General features: G+C 40.3%; 1 protein-coding gene across 2 annotated transcripts; it reads right to left on the bottom strand.

Annotated features, from left to right (window-relative positions):
- Positions 1 to 148: 148 nt before the first annotated feature.
- Positions 149 to 20,842, bottom strand: eloa (elongin A). 2 transcript variants are annotated; one of them, XM_034704296.1, is made up of 12 exons: positions 20,684 to 20,842; positions 16,052 to 16,108; positions 15,356 to 15,468; positions 10,957 to 11,573; positions 6,855 to 7,192; positions 5,473 to 5,587; positions 4,603 to 4,755; positions 4,295 to 4,392; positions 3,525 to 3,705; positions 3,028 to 3,160; positions 1,756 to 1,919; positions 149 to 1,655 (listed from the first exon to the last, which is right to left on the bottom strand). In XM_034704296.1, the coding sequence occupies exons 1-12, from the start codon at positions 20,753 to 20,755 to the stop codon at positions 1,594 to 1,596; spliced, it is 2,103 nt and encodes a 700-aa protein (XP_034560187.1). In that variant the 5' UTR covers positions 20,756 to 20,842; the 3' UTR covers positions 149 to 1,593. The 2 variants fall into 2 exon arrangements, with proteins under 2 accessions (XP_034560187.1, XP_034560188.1); XM_034704297.1 differs by having other exon boundaries at positions 5,473 to 5,584.
- Between the last annotated feature and the right edge of the window lie 692 nt (positions 20,843 to 21,534).

The raw sequence follows: 21,534 nt of genomic DNA, 5'->3' as shown, positions 1-21,534 counted from the left end.
TGTCTACAGTGATCTGTAAGTTTACACTGTCAGACAGTTTTTCCCCTTATTTCAGTTTGGACGGTTTGAATACCTCACTTACATCATTTATTTCTTATTCAATAGAAAGCATAATGTTTGTGTAGCATGAAAAAAAAACACGACAAGATTCAAGGGCAAAAGTCAATTTTAATAAAAATGACCATATAACATTTATTAAAATCTAATAAAATTACAATTTAGAATCTAGTTTTATTCAGGCCCGTGTTGTGGGGTTCCAGGTCCCAGTGTTCAAAATAAATACATCTCGCTGTTGTAGACCGAAGCTGCACTATTCCTATTTGCTTTCTTCCTTATTGGTTTTCCTTATTGGTTTTCCTTGTTGTTTTTCTTACTGCAGTTTCTCCAGCCCTCACATAACTTATTTTGTCACAGTGAAGCAGATATAAACAAGGATACACACATTTGACAGCAGGAAAACAAGATCTGAAGCCACAGGCGGGTTTAAACAAATCTACAATGTGTATGTGTGTGTATGTGTGTGTGTATGTGTGCAGTTCACTGATATCATTTCATCCCTACACATTAAAAATATATATCACTGCATAAGAAATGTTAAAATATGTTTGTTTTTTTTAAAAGTAGAGTCTTAAACCAGCCATCTGATGTCTCTGTTGGAATCTCAATACCACAGCTGTCGTGCACCAAGCAGGCCATCAAGAAATAAAAACACAAGAGCATGTTTTCCTCATGTAGTGTATCGTTTGATCCGTCATGAAAAGAAACTAACTTTCTGTACCATAAAGAAAAAGGCTGATCTTGAAGGAAACACAGTTTTGCCTTTCCTGCCTTTCGTTGGAGGAAAAGTCAGTAACACTATCACGTCTTTGCGCTATTCATGGATCTACAACCAGGAGTTAGCTAAGCTTATCATAAAGAGTAGAAACAGAGGAAAAGTGTTCATGTATGCTTTAAAAATGAATAAGTTATGTGTTAAAAATGAGCTTGTAGAAGTTTTGTAGGTCATTGTAACAGAGCCAGGCTTGCTCCTACCCAGTTTTTAGTTCTTGCGTCAAGTTAAGCAAAGCTCCTGGCTGTAGCTTCCTATTTCAAGTGCAGACATGACTGTGGTATCAATCTTTTCTTCTGACTTATGATAACACAGAAAAAAGCGTATCTCTTCAAAAGTTGAAGCTTCCTTTTAAAAATCTGCTAAAAAGCAAAAAATAAGTAACAGACAGTATGTTTATATGTGTGTGTGTGTGTGTGTGTGTGTGTGTGTGTGTGTGTGTGTGTGTTTTCGCGCACATCCTTTTCATCCCATTAAAAAGTTGGTGATAATGTTTATACACAGATGCGACATCTGATGACAGTATCTGTGATTTAAATACTTACCCCTAAAACAAACGACAGGATTTAAATTTGGGGGGAAAAAAAGAAAATCATTTTTCCACCAACACTGAAAAGTTCATACGACGTGTTCGGTGGCTGATGATCATGGTGTGTGTGTGTGTGTGTGTGGTGTGTGTGTGTTTGTTTGTAGGGGGATGTACTGTTTTTTTAAAAATCGATAACACAATTGGAATTCATTAAATACATTCAGCCTCATTCACACTATCGACGGGAGAATCGGTTCTTGAAAGCTTTGATAGTTTTGGCCATCATGGGAGCGATTTCTGTCACAGGGAGAAACAAGTACAAACAGGTTTTTCAGATTTTCAAGATATTACAAATTATTTTTGATGAAATGCAGCTTCGGACCATTTAAACACTCACTTTTGACCTGTGGCTTGTCCCTTGCTGCATGTCCTCCTCCTCCAGCTCCAGCTCCTCCTCCAGCTCCTGGTGCTGAGGAGCGAGACGAGCTGGGCAGAGCATCGAGTTGGGAGGAAGAGAAGCGGCTTGATTCAGCAGAGTAGTCTATGGTAGCCGGTCTTATTCTGAAAAAGAAAACATCGGAGACAAAAGGCCGGTGAGGGAGCTGAGTCTGAAATAAAGTGAAGTGCCACAAAGTTTAAAAATCAATTATGGAGATAAGTTCTGTTTAAAATAACACTGTTTTGTTTAGCGGTCACAGATACAGAGGCTTTAGTCCTCGTCACAGTGAAGAAAACAAAACCTGTCCCTTTATCGAACAAAAAAGGATGATCAGGCACCTTCAGATCTTAAAGGAGCTCATAGTGCCCTTTTACCCCTCTCGAACACTACGCTCCCAACAGGCAGGCCTGCTCATCATACCTTAAGTCTCTAAAAATAGTATAGGAGGTAGAGCCTTCAGCTATCAAGCACCGCTTCTTTGGAATCATCTACCAGTCAGGGTCCGGGAGGCAGACACCCTCTCTACTTTTAAGAGGAGGCTTCAAACTTTCCTTTTTGATAAAGATTATAATCAGAGCTGCTCTTAGTTATGCTGCTACAGCCTTAGACTGCTGGGGGGACTGACAGACTGGGATCATCTCTCTCCTCTCTTTGCCTGTCACTTACTTTAACTTTCCCTGTTCCATTAAAGTTACTAACCATACACCTTTCTGGAGTCCCTGAGCTCCCTTGACTCATAGGTTCCTCTAGATCTCTGCCGTAGAGGTCCTGCTGCTGTGGACATGCCAAAATCCAGCTGCTACAAATACTACTATCTGTCTCACCACTATAATCTCACTCTCTTCATCTCCCTCTATCCCTCTTTCCAACCCCAATATGGTCTCAGCAGATGTGTGTCTAACATGAGTCTGGTCCTGCTGGAGGTTTCTGCCTGTTAAAGGAAGTTTGTCCTTGCCACTGTAACTTGCTAAATGCTGCAAAGTGCTCTGCTCATGGTGGATTAAGATGAGATCAAACTGTCTGTAAGATGGGACTGGATCTTATCCTGTCTTGATGTTGGGTCTTTGTTAATAATAGAACATAGAGTACGGTCTAGACCTGCTCTGTTTGGAAAGAGTCTTGAGATAACATTTGTTGTGATTTGGCGCTGTATGAATAAAGACTGATTGAACGTATTTACATTGACAATAATAGTAACCAGAAGTGAGACAATGGTAGAGTATTACTTACTTGATGGGAGCTGCAGCGGCGGTGGAGGCAGCTGAGGATAAGCCACTGCTGGTGCCAAACTTCTCTTGACGGCGGCGGACGTCACGCGGCGGCTTGGCGACAGAATTAACGAACGCCATCTTTACCTGGCGACCTGCACAGATAAACAAAAACTCTCAAAAACAATGTATGAAGTGATGATGGACTTTTTTCTGGTACATTAATGCGATACACATGTCCAGATTTGCAGCTTCATAGTGTTTGATTTACAGAAAGGGACTCAATATAACCTGACACCCTGCACACAATATTCATAACTAGGTATATCCATTCAATCCATCAGTCTGTCCATCCATCAACCATTCTTCCAAGCACTAATCAGTTCATCTATTTACCCTTCATCCAACTAACATCTATTTTTATCCATCATTCATTCAATCATCCATCCACTCATGCACTTTTGGGGAGAAGGTGATGTCATTCTAAACGTCACACTGAAATATTGAAACTTTCCCGACCTTTGGGCTTGTTGGCGTGTGCCGAGGAGATGTTCTGTGTGAGCAGCTTCAGTCTCTCTTCGCGCTCGTCGTGCAGCCTCAGGTACATCTCCCTCCACGACTCGTACTCCTGAGGAGACTGTCGCTTGAAGTCCCGCTGACAGTGACGCATCCACAGCTCGTCTGAGTCCTCGGTGAACCACTGAGAGGAGAGGGGGAAGTCAGTCAGTCGTTTCAGGACTTTGCAATTTGTCACATTTTCTTTTCTCTTTTCTGCAGGTTTTTGTTTGGTGAACCTTGCGATGAGGAGCCCGCATGGACTGAGGGTCAATATACCGTGAAGTTAAACACTGACATGAGCAGGCGCTGTGTACTGCTGTTCTGACTGAACGTGGCCTCGAAGACACACACACTCAGCTCTGATCTGTGTGCTGGATTTCTGATTTATGACATTTGCTTGGATAAATAGAGCTGGCTTGACGTGAAAAGGAGCTTGTATTTGAAGGACTTAACTCAGTACATTGAAATCGTCCCCTCTGCTGACTTTTGTTTGGTGAACACAGACGGCCACGTGAACCCAGGATTGAGATTCTAGTTATTTCCTAAGTTGTCGTAAGCCAGTATAATTGATGTAAATAAATCCTTTCGTTGTTATACTTAGAGTTCTTGTGGCTGCGTGGGACTCGGTGAAATGGGTCTTTTTCATGTTGCGTCTCGGCCTCCCCAAGATGGAGCATAACAGATAGAAAGACGTGTGCGTGCGTGTGTGTGTGTGTGTGTGTCTCTCTTACCTGATTGCTCTGCTCGATGCGGTAAAGCTGCTCTGGCGTACATCGCTCCAGCACCGGCTCCAGGATCTCAAACGGCACTCCTCCCACTTCAGCGATGGCTGAAACAGCAGAGAGGAACCGAACAGTCACACCTGTTTGTTTCCACTACCTCGACATAACAGGTGGGTGGAGTCAAACTGTTGAACCTGCCATCATGCAGGCTTTCTGTTTATTTTCTATCCATCATGAAAATATCTTGAAGAACACATTTTACATGACATTTATAAAAGTGTGACAACCCTCCACGTCTGAGAGTGTTTTGCACTCACAGTCGATGTTGTTCTGCAGCACACGGATGCACTGCTCGTACAGAGTCATCATCTTGGGCAGGTATGCGGTCTTTGATCCCGAGTAGACAACCATTTTAGAGTTGAACCGCTTCCCTGTGAAACCGGAATCCTCTTCATCGTTGAGAAGAGGAACTGTGAGTGAAGAAGAGTGAGAGTCAGGCAGAGTGACACAGACAGACGGAGTGACAAAGAGAGCAGGTTGGGATGTTGCCCTGGGTGAGGAAATTTTCTTCTTTCTCAAACTTAGAACTGATGCAAATAAAATGTTGGAGCGAGTCAGAGTGACAGAGAAATCGGACTCACATGTAATCATAGAACATGTTCACACGTATGTAAGAAACCTCATTACAGTGACTCTCTGTGTCTTCATCTCCTCTATCCCTCTTTCCTACCCCAACTCGGTCTCAGCAGATGTGTGTCCAACATGAGTCTGGTCCTGCTGGAGGTTTCTGCCTGTTAAAGGAAGTTTGTCCTTGCTGCTGTAACTTGCTAAATGCTGCAAAGTGCTCTGCTCATGGTGGATTAAGAGGAGATCAGACTGAGTCCTGTCTGTAAGATGGGACTGGATTTTATCCTGTCTTGATGTTGGGTCTTTGTTAATAATGGAACATAGAGTACAGTCTAGACCTGCTCTGTTTGGAAAGAGTCTGAGGATAACATTTGTTGTGATTTGGTGCTGTATAAATAAAGATTGATTGATTGATTTAATATACACATATAAATGCTTCCAAATCATATAATGCCAGTCATAATACCACAGGAGTTTAAAGATGTATAAAGCAACATCACAACGATACAAAATGTCAAGAAAATATTGAGCAAGTAATTTGACTGTCAAAATAGCTTTACCTTTCCGTCTCTGAGGGGACAGCGGCGTGACATCGATGGAGGGCAGAGGTCTGTAGTTTGGTTGAATCGCAGGCAGAGGGATTTCAGGAAGTGTGGGAACTGGCTCGACAACCTGCTGACAACAAAACATGAAACACAACAAAATGTTAAAAGACAAAGAGGCAGATCTCAGACTGTTTTTCAAACTGGAGGATTCATACTTAAAGCTGGGTTGGTAGTCAGATTTAGATACACTTTTTGTTATACTGGTTAAAATGATCTTTATGTCCCGATGGCAATCAATACATAATGTGTTCTAGAAAAAGAGTGAAAAAAAGTTCAATAGCCCGAGTAAACCTGGGAAAACACCAACCAATCCCTGCCTTTAGGGTCCAAATTATGAAACCAAGCGGGGGCGTCGTTTTGGAGGAGCTCCGAGGGGAGGGGGGGAGGGGTTAGACGGAGTCCTGAGGAAATGCTACATTCAAATTCATGCTAGTTTTCTGTGGCTACCAACCCTAGCTTTAAAGGTTCAATAAAAGCTACTGTTTCACTGATTTCGGTGACTCCTGCAGTGAAAGTTGTACATCTTTTCTCTTTCTGAGCCGGTCGTGTACAAGCAGGATTTTCTAAAATACAACATTATCTGTTGTACAAAATAATCAGATTTTTAGTGAGGAACATGTGAATAATAGGCACTTCTGATCTGCTTCTAATCTCCTTTGGCATCTGTGAGGTTCTAAAACTACAATTTAAAGCAATCAGTCTCATCCCTGATGGTCTCATTGGGCCTCACAGCTCATACAGAGGCATCACTATTCATTTCAGTCTGTTTCATAACCAGCTACAAAGTCCTCACAGCAGCTCTGAGGGAAATGAACCATCAGTGGGCAGAGAAGCAGCCACACTCCCCAGTGTGCATCCTGCTTTTTTTCCCCAATAAGTGCTTGAAAATATATCATACTACACCCAGCAAACAGTCCGTTTAGAGAAACGTAAAGACTTCAGAGTGGTTATTTTTCCTCTGTGAAGACCGAGCTGAGAGGTTTGCTGTGAGATTATTTTATAAGTCTGTTAGGAGTGGTAAAGAAACGACATTAAAGAGCTTTTGTGAAACGAGAGACTTGTTATCTATTGAAGCCTCTGAAGTCTGCGAGGTTACTGCTCCTATCTGTGCAACCTTGAAGGTGAATAAAGCTGATGTTGCCAGGATACAATCACCGTCCTAGAAAAGCACAGCAGCCTCAGCTCCAGGAGGAGTACTGTTGGGCTCAAAGCTCAAAGATGAAATTAAGATTCTCACTGTTTGAACATGCCGAGTTTAAATGTTCCAATAATCAGACGACTAATTAAATGATTATTAAAAAGCAGGACCCGTCAGATCTACGCTCCTCCGTTCTTACCCTCTTTCGTTTCTCGGGCGTTGCTGCAGCTGATCCGGACCCTGAGTGCGGCCTCTTGCTGCTCTGAGTACCGTTAGCTCTGCTCGCTTTGGAGGAAGATGAGGAGGAAGAGGAGGGTGCAGGGGGAGGTGTGCGACGGGAAGACGATGTGGAGGACGCAGAGTGAGACGGCCGATTGTGTGACGAGGACGACGAGGATGACGAGGGCTTCTTCTTCTTCTTGACGGGCATCGGGCGGGCGTCGTACGTGAGAAAGGATTCGAAGGACATGGTCGGGATCTCATAGTCCTCTTCCTCCACTTCTTTGGGTGGGGAGTCCCTCGGCACACGGGGTCGCCCTGAAAACACAGAGACAGATAGGAGAGTTAGAGGAAGCAGTGGATCATGGGTAATCAGGAGTCAGACCGTGTAAACCTTGTGTTTTATGAATAAAGTTTCAAATTTTGCTTCCCCTGTTTGCAGCAGGACTTTCTCCATTTAATAATTAAACAACATGGTATAAACAACAACAATAAAGTGATCTCTCTCTGTTTAGATGCTTTATTTTTGACTTGTGGTGCCTTCATTTGGAGGGTGGATAAAGAAGGAAACTAAGAGAGAGGAGGGGATGACTCAGGTGGAGGACTTCAGCCTCTGTGCACGAGACGCTGGATTAAACAGCAGAGCTACACCTGAGTGAATTATTTATTCATTCATTTTTTCAGCTTTAAAGACATTTATTTATCTTATTTATTTACTTATGTATTTATTTCTTGGATTTGTTTGATCATTTTACCTTGAACTGATTTTTAATTGTGCGTTCTACTCTTACTGACTTTATTGATTTGATTTGATTTTTTATGATTTCACCCATTTCTGTTGTTTTCTGTCTCTTCTTTTGTGAAGCACTTTGGGCTGCATGCTTGTACATATAAAAGGTGCTGTATAATCAAAAATGATTTGAGTTGAGCTTGGTATCACGACGGAAAAGAAACAAAGAATCTTTACATTGAAGAAGCTGAAAGCAGCAACATTTTGACATTTGGCATGATCCGAATTTTCAATAAATGTCCTTTGTTCTCCGTCCCTGATGATGGATTGGAGACATACTTTAATAGTTGTCTCAGTTTTACCTTTGACAACACATATTCCATCCCTGCAGAAAGTATATCCACAGTATAACAGCGAACATACAGGTATGCTTACGTCATGTACTTAAGCTCAGTTTGATTTATTTTTTCTCCTTTAAGATGAGTTTTGGGGCTTTTTGCCTCACGGAAGCTCAGAGGGGAAAGAGCTTTTTCTGTTGCTGCTCCTAAATTATGGAATGAGCTTCCCCTCCACATTAGACAAGCCTCCTCACTGTCCATTTTTAAAACTTGTCTTCAGTGATGCGGACGCTTTACCGGACTGTCGTGGTGAAGAGGGAGCTGAGCCAGAAGGCAAAGCTCTCAATTTAGTCAATCTACGTTCCAACCCTCACCTATGGTCACGAGCTGTGGGTAGTGACCGAAATAACGAGAACGCGAATACAAGCGGACGAAATGAGCTTTCTCCGCAGGGTGGCTGGGCTCAGCCTTAGAGAGAGGGTCAGGAGCTCAGACATCTGGGAGAGGCTCAAAGTAGAGCCGCTGCTCCTCCGGTTAGAGAGGAGCCAGATGAGGTGGTTCGGGCATCTGGTCAGGATGGCCCAGGACATGCTGGCGAGACTATGTCTCTCAGCTGGCTTGGGAGCGCCTCAGTATCCTCCCAGAAGAGCTGGGGGAAGTGGCCGGGGAGAGGAGTGTCTGGGCTTCCCTGCTGAGGCTGCTGCCCACGTGACCCGGACCCGGATAAGCAGAAGAAGATTGATGGATGGATGGATGTCTTAAAACCCATTTTTATTCCTTGACTTTCAACCCCGCACTCTGCTCCTGTTTTAATGTTTTATGGTTTTTGTTGTTTTATTATCCTGTGTTTTAATTGTTTTATGCCTGCGTTGTTTGTCTATTTATCTACAGCACTCTGTTCCGGTTGTGCTTGTTTCCTTAAAGTGCTTTATAAATAAAGTTGAGTTGAGCTGAGATGTGATGGGTCAGCTTGAGGGAGACAGTAAACATTGGGAGCAAGAAGAGGGCTGACATATACAGGCAGAGGCCATGAGGACTGTAGCCTCTGTACATGAAGCACCTTCTCTACCAAGTGAGCTAAACCAGCGCCCCTCGATTCCCTCTTTCATTATTATTTGAGGCTAATTTAAAACTCTAATGAACTTTGTTTCAGATATAATAGGAATCTTAGATGGAGCACTCTGCATAATGTGGACTTTCACATTTGGTTTGAAGTGTATTTTGATGCCAGCAATTTTTAATCCAAACTGAAGAGAGTTTATAAATGAATAACCCTGACTCTGATACTGTGAGTATGAACTTTGTTTTTTCATACAAACATTTTGCATAAAGCAGGTAACTAACTGCATGTATACTCCAGTATATACTCAAGTTAATTATGTAGACTACCTCCACAGCTAGTGATGCTTCATATCACCTCAAAGTATTAACAAAGGGACACTTCTGATGTTTATCTGTCAATCTTTGTTTGAATGCTTCCTCACTTCCTGTCAGTGAATGAAAAAACTGTCTGCAGCTTCAGTGTGTTGAAGAGTTTACACAGGATGTTGTTCTCGGTTAGTAGAACATGACTTAAACTAAACACAAACTTGACGATGTGATGATTGACGTTTATAAAATGCACTTTTAAAGGTTGATGTTTATTCGTTGACATTTGCAGCTAGTAGTTTCAATTTTGATTCACTCTCCCTCCTGCAGAAACATCCCAAACATACTGTCAGGTGTTTTATCTGAATTCTTTACTTACAATTAGGGATGCACCGATCCTACTTTTTAGGTCCCAATATCGATATCGATACCTGGGCTTTGGCATCTGCCAATACCGATACTAGCCGATCCGATCCCGGTATTGATTTAACAATCTCTATTCCTTAATGTGAGGATAGAATCATGTTTTGGCAACTTCAGGCTTTTCTAACTTTGTAAACCAAATAAAACAAACATTTTTAAACTCATAGTATTATTATTCACAAGATTATAAATGTGTACCAGCAGTTTGGTGAGTTAATCTTCATAACCAACAGATATCACAATTCAACTGTAAACCTCAGCAGTGGATAAGAGGAATTGGCTTCTGCTGTAAACACAGAAAAGCATAGAACTGAGATGAATAGATCTGCCATATGGATCGGCACTATATATCGGGCCCTTGTCACCGATATCCAATCTAGCGTTTTGAGTCCGATCTAGCCGATATCCGACACCAGGATAGGATCGGTGCATCCCTACTTACAATTACATGTTGTTCTGTCTAGCTGCAGGCTTACTTATCATCAGCTTTAAAAAGGGACATAATGATGGAACGAACATTGATGTTTTTTTGAGCACGAAAAGGAGAAAAATGTGTACAATCAATCAAGGCCACATTGTTTGTTTATGGGCAAAAAGCTGAAAGTGAAAGTTTGAGTGAAGAGGAATTTATTGGTAGAAGTCAAACAGTCTTTGTTGCAGATATAGTAAAGATAGTTTTCATTACCTCAGCAGTGTTTAATTATGAAGCATTAACTTTGCAGCTTGAACCTGCTGTGGTAAGAAGTTAGATAAAAAAAGATACTACCTAATGGTGGAGGTGCATTGTGGGTAATTTTGGCGCCTTGTTTTGATGAGACATAAACACATTATATATATCCAGCTCTGCATGTCCGTTTTTAAAAAGTAGATCTTAAATCTGATCAGAGAGATCAAGAGAAAATATTTAAGTGTGGAGTAATCTTTTGTTTTCTTTTAAATATGATTTGTATTTGGAAACGGTGATATCTCAAAATATAAGACACTTTGATAACTTCACGTCTTTTCCCAGTCGTTTATATGCATATGATTTTATATGCGAAGACAAACAGTTAAGACGCACGGCCATGTCCGTCCTCCATCATCATATAAGGAGAAATTCTTTCAGTATAAATGTCTATAACAATTTTAAAGAGGGACATGAAGTATTTGTGTTAAAGGTCGGCCTCTCTGAAGTTACCTCTTAAACTCAATCATCAAATAAAAAACATTGTTGGTACACTCACCATCGTCTCCTCCCTTCTTCTTCTCCTCCCTCTTGCTCTCGTGTGTGGTGGACTTCTTGTTGTGTTTTGCAGACTTCTGTACCGGACTCTGTTGCCTCTCTCTGTCTGCGCTGCGTTTCTTCCCTTCACCTCCTCCTCCTCCTCCCCCTCGATCATTACTCATATCTGCATGCCGTTGCCGCCTCTCCTCATCTCTGTCCCTGTTTTTGTCGCTGTTGTGACTGTGGTTGTGGTTTTTGCTGGGTTCTTTGCTTGGCTTGGTGTGGCGTACCTCTTTACGAGGAGGAGGAGGACTGGGCTCAGGTTCAGGTTCAGGCTCAGGCTCAGGCTCAGGCTCAGGTTCATGCTCATGCTCGGGGCTCTCATATTCGTCCGAGTGGTATCCTCCTCTCTGTGGAGGGCTGTATTGCTCATGTCGAGGAGGTGAGGGTGAGTAGTTTGTGTGGTAGCCTCTCTGATCCTCTTCCTCCTCCTCCTCCTCTTCCTCTTCCATGTAGGAGGGCTCCTCCTCAGGGGACGGCTCCCGGGTTCGCCTGTGGTCTTCTCCTTCAGCGGGGTCTGGGCCTCGAGAGTGTCCGTGTGACCGCGGTGCCTCTTTGTGGTGACTGTTGGTGGGTCTGTGGTGGAGAGACAGACGGTGACAATGAGTCACAAAGACATCAGACGCTTTATGACGCTACAAACAAACTTCTAAATAAAGCGGATGTTTCAGTAACAGAGGGTGGACTCAGGACAGGCTGATATTGATAAGTCTCACTCAGTTAGATTTTAAGACTTCCTGCTCAGTAATGGAGACTTATACCACAAAGCTAGCCTCCTGTATGGCAGGCTCACTGTCATACTTAACTAGCTGCATTCAAAACTGTCAAGCAACAGGAACAGACACCCAAAAGAAAGTTCAATCAGGTTTATTATTACTCCAAATACATAAATGCCCAATCCTAAACTCTGCACTCACAGACATAGAGGCGTGTTCCTATTAAACGTGTTTGTTGCTGTGCTACTGTCTCTGCTGCCTGCACAACACCAAATCAAGCACTTAATGCGAGTCCGCCTATCAGCAGACTTTCTTCTGAGACTGAACCAGAGTTTTGTGACTTGAAGTGTCACGAGTGTTAAGCCCCCGACTGCATGTGAATATATATTAATTCGTATACGAAGGTGGTTTTAAATAAAGTCAGGAAATAAACCTTAATGTAAACAAAACAAGTCTGGACGTGGAGGCTATAATCTTCGTTGCAGCGGTCGAAGGTCCAACTCCTAGCCTTGACTATTCGCTCCATGTTTTCCCCCCGTCTCTCTACTCCCCACATTTCCTGCCTCTCTCCAGCTTTCCTATCCAATGAAAGGCAGAAATGCCCAAAAATATGACTTAAAGCTGGGGTTGGTAGTCAGATTTAGATACACTTTTTGTTATACTGGTTAAAATGATCTTTATGTCCAGATGGCAATCAATACATAATGTGTTCTTTCAAAACAGTGAAAAAAGACACTATCTACAGCCGGAGTAAACCTTGGAAAACACCAACCAATCCCTGCCATCAGGATCCAAAATATGAAACCAATCAAATCCCGTCCTGCTGTTCTGCCCGCCTCCTGCGCGTACATTTTATGTTTGTTTGTGTTTTTAATACGGATGTAACGGTATTGTAAATATCGCGGTATTTCGGTATCAAAATTCTCACAATAATACCGTGGCATGTGACAGTATCAAACAGGGACTCGGAGTACTCCCGCTAGTCTGTTTTTTTTCTGGCGCCATTGAGTGGGCCGGTCTGAGAAGCAAACATCATCTCCCATGATCCCCTGCGCAGTGCAGGAAGAGATGGCGGAAAGCACAGAGGGGGAGCAGAGCGGAAAACTTAAACTAGTAGAACCTCCTGCGAAGTTTAAATCAGAAGTACGGACGCATTTTTGTTTTGCAGCAAAAAACTGTTTGCAGACACTGCCAGACCGCGATCGTCTACGAGTCGGGGAATATAAGTAATATGAGATGCCACTTGATAAATCATCACCCTGCAGCCGTTTTCAGTGGTGGACAATGAGGGATTTAAAAGGTTGGTGAACGCGCTTGAGCCAAGTTACAAAATTCCAGTCAGTTTAAAGACACTCAACTGAAAGGTTTTTTTAATTTGCTTGTTACTTGAAACACTGGATGTGCCTGCACTGTTCATTGCACTTGAAAACACCTGTTGGTAGTAATAAATGTGATTAGAACATTTGAGCATTATGTTTGTGTTCAATTACAGTAAGTGTGTTTATCCTTATCATTCCTGGCACTTAATTTTCCACACTATGACATTTTTTCAAAGTCATCTTATTTTTTTGACAATACCTCAATAATACCGTACCGTGGCCTTAATACCGTGAAGATATCGTACCGTGAGATTTTGATATCGTTGCATCCCTAGTTTTTAACTTTCACTATGATAATGTTTTGGTGTTTTCTTACTACTATGAGACATGAGTTGACGTAGTGCAAAACACACGATGTGCTGGGGACCGGTTTTGAATCAGTCACGATCATATGGTCACGAATCAGTGGCACTCATGCATGTGAGCGGGGGCGTCGTTTTGGAGGAGCTCTGAGGGGAGGGGTTAGACGTAGTCCTGAGGAAATGCTACATTCAAATTCATGCTAGTTTTCCGTGACTACCAACCCTAGTTTAAAAAAAAACGAAAAAACAAGCGAGTTTCCATGTTTCTGAGTCAAAAATCCACAAATGATGATCTTTTATGGCATTCCTGAGTTTTAAAATATATAAACACTATTACCGAAGATATACAAATACACACTGAAGCTGGGACAGAATGACGTGTGATATCATGATAGTGTGTCCAATCCCTCCTTTTTTTACCACCTCAAGCCCTTACAGAACCATGAGGATTCAGAGCTGGAGTTTGAGACTGGAAGATGAAACAATTTTTGCTTTTGTAGATCTTTCTGTGCGGATGACACGAAGACAAATACGCTCAGTTTTTTTAAGATGCAGTATCATCTTCTTGACATCTGAGCTGCTTCTTTGCTGCGTTCACATGCACAATGCAAGCTTATTCAAACTTTGTTAAGAGTTAGTGTTTCCTTAAATCAGCTCTGTTGTGTTCAAAGAAAGGCCAAACGTCAAAGCGCTGAGAGATGTTCTTTATGCACAACTTCTTCAACTGCATCAGTGTCAGATCCTGGTGTTACTCAACAATATCACTTCTGTTAAGGCTGTCAGCGTTTACACATTAACCACGATGCAATTAAGGTTAGATATTGATGCATTCATAGTTTTTAAATCATGTGATAGTTTGTCCCTCCAGGCACACTGTAGTTAAGCTAAAACAGCATCTTCCAGCTTCCTGCTGCTGCTGCTGCTGTGATGGAAAATAACGTCACCACTGGGCTTTTGAACGACACATTTCACCTTTAAAACTCTCAGACGGCTCAGTTGAGAAGTCTAAAGTAATGTGCACTTTGTGTCAAAGGGAATTCAAATATCACCAAAGTACTTACAAGCTAATCAAGCACATAGCCGCAGACCTGTGGGTGAAAAATCAAGTCCCAGCACTCAAAGTTAATGGAGCTGTGGGGGGGGTTTGATTGTTGTGTGCTTTATCGAAATGTGCTGCACATTTTGTACATGCATTCTTGTGTATGACTTAAAGTGTTTTACTTGCACTCCTAAGGTGTCTCCTACCTATAAGTCCTGGTCTCAGATCACACTGGTGGAGCAGTGCAGCATTTATTTGTAAAATACATCTAAAAGTGAAGATCATAAAGTAGATTTCCTTGCATTCATTTGATTCCCAAATCAAGACGCTGGTGAGAATCTAAAAAAGCTCCTAAATTGGTAATTAACAATAATTAGGTGCAAGCTAAAAAAGATGACATCGACCTGTCCTTTCACCCACCGTTATGGGGAATGTAAGATCTATCTACGATAAGGTGGACGAGCTAACCCAGCACCAGAGGGAATACTGGCAGAGTAGCATCATGCTAACAGAGCTAACACCGGACACGAACGCCACATTGGAAGGATTTCACCTGCTGTGGGCGGACAGGATACAGGAGAGCAAGACTGAACACACTGGTGAAGAAGGCCAGCTCAGTCCTGGACCCTGTGGAGGAGGTGGCTGACAGGAGAACTATGGCCAAGCTGTCGTCTCTGATGGACATTTTTTATCTACATATATTCTTGTTGAAATTCTTGTACTGTACACCTTCTTGATGCTGCTCTAACTCCATTAATTTCCCCGTTGTGGGACGAATAAAGGAGTATCTTATCTTAAATTAAACTGTGCTTTGGTACTCAGCTTTCCATCAAAGCTAAAGCAGAGACAGTAAATAGTGACATTAGCATCAAAGCGTGGTCCGTACTGTTTGCATGTCTGAGCACATGCATGAAGAGCGTACCTGTCTGCAGACTGAGGAACCAGTTTCTTCCATTTGGCTACAAGGTTTTTTGCCACCTCCCCTGCCAGGTCATGTTTCCTGAAGGAATTCACAGTCTTCCCCACTCCAGTTTCCTGCAAGGGGACAAACACAGTGAAAATAAGGACACTCGCTCCTCACTTACTCACATAGTCAATCAAATAAGGACAGTTAGTGAGTTGTGTAGTTGCAGCCCTGAATGCTCAACCGTAGCTTTTAATAGTACAGAAAGTGACTGATGTGTTATACTTTATGTCAGCATGTGTCCATACGTGAGCTGCAGTGTACATTGAGTGCTGTTATCATATCTATGCACCAGCAGATGGATTATCTGTTTGGTAAGAAACATGTTGAGGCCGCACTGATAATTGCCATAAATCACTTCTGACAAGAGAAAAAAGCTGACAGAGTGAGACGGTTTGTTTCTCAGGAAAGCTCTTGTTTACTGCTGGACCCAAATTACTATTTTATAATCAGACTTTATTGCAGCAATCAGGAATTAATGGCTTGCCAAAGAGCAACTCCATTAACATTGTTACACGCTGAGATTGTCTGTCAGACTGTGATGTGTGTCATGTAACTAGAGTTCAAACAATTTCACTATTGTGGCATTTAATTTGTCTCTTGTTCATGGGAGAAATGGAAAGGATGTAAGGGGTTAAATCAACAACTCCTTACCACCAGTATATCCACGGTCATCGGAAGCTCCCCCAGCCTTTTGAGAGTCTTTAAAAGCTAGAAAAGAAAAGAGACATTTTGATATAAGAGATAATTCTGGTGATAAAGTAGACACAATATTAAAGTAGATATTCACATGTTATGACCTGACATGAGGTTCAACCGAGCAATCTCACCGACCTTGAGTTAAGATTATTGAAGCATAAATCTTTCTTAGTAGATTCTCAACAAACATACTTTTAAAGAATAACAACCAAAGCTGTGGGCTGACTGAATATTACTTCATCTATGATCGATCTGTTAATTAAGGCAAGTGGTGATTATCCAATAAAAGAAAACAAAAATAGGTAGACAGGTGAAGAAATCGGTTAATGAGGAAAACAAAAACAAAACAATAATAAGAATAAGAATAATATTAATAATAGTAATAATAGTGAATTAAAATAGAAATAAAATAATAATAATAATAATAATACCTTAAAAAAGGAAATAAATAACAATAGTGGAAGTACAAAAAAGGTTTATATTTAAAAATAAATAAATAAATATGAAAGGTAAAAATAAGAACAACAAACAAACAGACATAAAAAGCATGAAAACCAGGTGTAATAAATTAAAACTACGCCCAGAACAGAACATGGTCTTCCCTGAAATCAAACACTAAGCAGAATATTACTTTATGTATAACTTTGCTTTGACCTGAAGATTTAAAAAGGTATTTCACAAGATGGTGCAGAAATAGATAATTAAGCAGCCTAACATAATTTCTACTGTTTGATTTTTTCTGATTTGAATTTTTTTTTCCAAAGATCTGTTTATTTGATTTTTTTTCTATATTATATCCAATTTAACAATTAAGGCAAGTGGTGATTATCCAATAAAAGAAAACAAAAATAATAAGACAGGTGAAGAAATCTGTTAATAAGAAAAAACAAAAACAAAACAACAACAATAATAATAATTATAGTGCTGTGATTTGAAATAAAAGCGCAAATGAATTAACCTCCAAAAACTAAAAATCCTAACAAAAGTAATGCTTGTAGTGTTAATAAAGAGAGAATGTAGGTGTCATTCATGCATGATTGACCTAAAACTAATCTGAATGACTGGTTTGTTTACTGTTTCATTTAGGGTTGTTTACATATCTGAGATTTGTGCTTCTTTTGGTTCCACATATGTAAGTATAAAATTACCTAACATCTCAACTCATTTATTATTTACATAGCACCTTTCCTACATTCAAGCATGCAGCCTTAAGTGCTTCACAAAAGAATGGAGACAGAAAATAGAGGAATGTGATATGAAATACTTGAATATAAAAATGAAATAAAAATCAATTAAAATAAAATAAATCAATTAAATCAAATCAAATAAATACTACTCAAGTAACATTAAAAAAGATGATAGAATAAAAATACAATAAATAAAAATGATGCTAAAACAATGGTCATACAAGTAATAATACAGTCGAGGGCTTACAGGACATAAATAATTCCACCTGGGTTATATGTGGTTGTATTGGCTCTCTTATTGATCCTTAGAATAACTCTGATGCTTTAGTTAACATATAATGTCAAACCAGCCACATTTGACAGCCCTCAGTCTTGGAGACAGGATGGTGTCGTGGCCTAAAAACGAGGCAGAGCTGCAGCGAAATCCCTGTTAATTCACCAAGCTGTGATTTCAACATGTTTACTAAAAATTATGCCTCCAGGAATTTAACATTTACAGCTCATATTTACCAAACCCAGCTCTCAGATCAGGACTGCTTGCTTTGTGTTTGAGACTGCACATTAAAGCAGCGAAAGTAAACAAAGGAGAGGTCGGGCATTGTTCATTATTATTTATCCCATTTATATTGTGCAATATTTTTAAAATCAGATGCGTGAGGTGCGTGTAAGTTATGCACTTTAATAACCTGAATCAGGCTGAAAGAAGAGGCCTGGAGTCTGTTTCTGTCATTACTTTACTAACGCTGGCTAGCCCGAAAGGCTAATGGCTACTCTGGCCCCGAGTTTCGTCATCAGATGAATAATGTTTGGGTTTATTTCACCATTTTAATAACATATGAAGAGGATAAACACGCAGGTATTACACCAAGCTGACAGGAGTTACAATGAGCTCGAGGCAAAGGTAATGAAGTACGATGTAAGAAGTTAAAAACCCTTAAATATCGTGACGTCTCATGCGACGCCTTCACGGACTGTCGGAAATGTCAGCACTTCAAGGAAAGTCGTGATTGATTTCGAAAATGTCTGTGCACAAGAACTGGTTAAGTGTTTACTACAGTGGTGTCCAAACTTTTTTCAAAGAGGGCCACATTTTATTTTTTAATTTTGTGTTAATTATTACAATCTTAATATTATTATTATTTTGTATGTTTGTATTCACTTCTTTTTAATTGTGTACTATCTATTTATTTATATCTTTACTTTCTGACTATGGACTAGGTGTTTTCAAAAATCTTGTTTATATCTGTTTTGTCTCTGAGTCTGATGGCTGCATTGTTGTTTTGTGATGTTGGCTGAGTCTAATAAAAACGTTCAAAAAAAAAAAAAGAGGGCCACATTTGATGTTGTCAGAATACCTCAGGGCCAGTGGCTCCTACTGAGACTTAGGAATCCTAAAAGTTATAGATGAAATCTCTATTAAATAACAATTATTTTAAACTTTTTCTCAATAAATCAGTAACTAGGTCAGGGGTGTCCAAAGTACGGCCGGGGGCCAATCGTGGCCCAAATTCCATTCATTTATGTCCCCAAGCTTCCATCTTAAAATGTGTTATTTATGGCACATAAATCAATCACATTCTGTATCATCTGTACATTTGCAGTTTCTTTCAAGCGCACAAACAAAACTAAAGTAAATCCAGAAACGTCTCAAAAAGCTTCATATGGACTACCTGTCCAAAGCTAAAGCTCTGGGAATTCTGCAAGACGGCAATAAAGAAGAAACACAGGAACTCTTAAAGCTGACAGGTTTTCAAATTAATGTTTTTATCATGATGTGAAAATGTTCTTGATGAACACTTTAAATTTAGAAGACACAAAAGAGGACACAAGACAATATCAGAATTATGAAATTGTGCAGAAAAGGCAAAATTAGTACATAAAATAATAACGCAGTAAAATAATTATTTAGTTCTTAAAATGTTGTCTGCTGGTCAGACAAGTCTTAAAAACAACATGAAAAAAAAGTGTGATGAAATCCAGATCGTGATCCTGCCATAGGAAAATAATGAGAATATTTTTTCCCACATTGCCCGACCATTTTCCTCCAGAAGAAGATAAAGTTTGCTAATGTTTACGTGGCTTGTGGAGAACTGAGGAATACCTAGTTTATGATTTATTGAGAAAAAGTTTAAAATAATTATTATTAAATAGACATTTTATATATAACTTTTATGATTACTAAGTCTTAGTAGGAGTCACTGGCCCTTAGGTATTCTGACAACATCACATGTGGCCCTCTTTCAAAAAAGTTTGGACACCACTGAACTAGGTAGTCCTCAGTTCTCCACAAGCCAAGTATACTTTAGCAAACTTTATCTTCTTCTGGAGGAAAAATGTTTTTCATTAGGGTCGGGCAATGTGGGAAAAAATATTGTATCATTAAGTTTCCTATGGCAGGATCACGATCTGGATTTCATCACACTTCTTTTTCATGTTATTTTTAAGACTTGTCTGACCAGCAGACAACATTTTAAGAACTAAATAATTATTTTCCTGCGTTCTGAACAATTTTTATGTACTAATTTTGCCTTTTCTGCACAATTTCATTATTTTGATCTTGTCTTGTGTCCTCTTTTGTGTCTTCTGAACTTTTAGTGTTCATCAAAAACATTTTCACATCTTGATAAAAACATTAATTTGAAAACCTGTCAGCTTTAAGAGTTCTTGTGTTTCTTCTTTATTGCCTTCTTGCAAAATTCCCAGAGCTTTAACTTTAGACAAGTAGTCCATATGAAGCTTTGTGAGACGTTTCTGGATTGACTTTAGTTTTGGGTGTGCGCTGGAAAGAAGTTAAAATTCTCAAAAAATGTCATATTATGTCCTTATGTAGCTTTAAGTCATTCTTAATCGTATGGTGCTATTTGTACTTTTCTTCTCTTTTTTTGTTTGTTTGTTTGTGTTTTGGTTTCTCCTCTACCTTCTTACTTTGATTTGATTTTACTCAATTTTATCTTTGTTTAATCTTGATCTTTTTAGGAAGCCTTTTTGACATCTGGCAAAGGGACTACGGATGTAAACTAGCCTTTTGGCATATTTACAGAAGTGTTAACTAATATGCATGATCCTTTTAAATAATTAATAAATAATACAAATAAATAATAAACAAACACTGGGCTCCTGGGTTAAAATTCAACTGCAGAACACTAAAACAGCCTTAGATTCAACTGTTCTGTGGTATTTTCTGCCATATTAACCTAAAGCAGACCCATGGTAATCAGAGTGTCAGATTTACAGAGGTCCAGAGCAGCACTCAAACGCAGCATTTAAAAAACGGTTGCGACTTCAGGAAACCTGCCGTCGCCTCGGCTCCGTTTCGGGCCCCTCAGACAAACCGCCTCGGTTCAGGAGACGACGGACCCGAAACACCGAAAGTGTCCGTATCGACTTGTTCAGTTGTTACCTTTCGTGGCTCCGGATTCTCATGGAGCCGGGACTGAAGTCTGTCCACTGTTTCCAGCAGTTCCTCCGCCATGTTTACTGCTGGTACCCTGTCGCCCGGAAGCTACTTCATCCTAACTGCACAGGGAGAGGAGGGGCACGAGGGAGAGGTTCCGTTAGTTTAATGACGGATTATACGAGGGGCATTTTATAGTTGTTTTAAATTAAACTGTAAATATAAATAAACAAAAAAACAAACTAGTTCTCTGGTCGTTTAAATATTCAGATATAAAGAGGAGAACCTGAAGTTTACACATCCAGAGAACAGACACGAGAGACGGAACTACGTCACGGTACAGCTGACGCTGCACGCAGGGAACACCTGCCAGTCTGACCCCCAGTGAAAACGCTGAGGTAGCTTTTACCATAAATTACCATGTAACCTGGTAACATGGTTTAAGCTTTATGAACAAGGCAGAAATAATTATGTTGACTTTGTAGTTAATTGTATTACATTAAAGAGATAGTATAATGCATGTACAGAGGCTATACTAGTCCTCTAAGTGAGGGGCCCTGGTTTGATTCCAACCAGCAGCCCATTACAGCATCCCAACATCTCTCCCCAGTTTCGTTCTTTATCCAGTGTCCTGCCCTCTCAATAAAAGGCATAAAAGCCCCAAAATAACCTTAATTAAACAAACATAAACACACACACGATGGTAGTCTTTGACGGGTTGATTCCAGGTACTGACATGTCACTCAAAACAGATATTTACATTTGAGGGTACCTCAAAATGACACAGACACTAAAGATTTTGAGACAGATATTCAGGGTTACTTTACCACTTATTTAAAAGTAGGGCATATACTAGT

Source organism: Notolabrus celidotus, chromosome 16 (genome assembly GCF_009762535.1).
Source record: "Notolabrus celidotus isolate fNotCel1 chromosome 16, fNotCel1.pri, whole genome shotgun sequence".
NCBI classification, from domain to species: Eukaryota; Metazoa; Chordata; class Actinopteri; order Labriformes; family Labridae; genus Notolabrus; species Notolabrus celidotus.
This window is presented reverse-complemented; position numbering and strand designations above follow the sequence as displayed.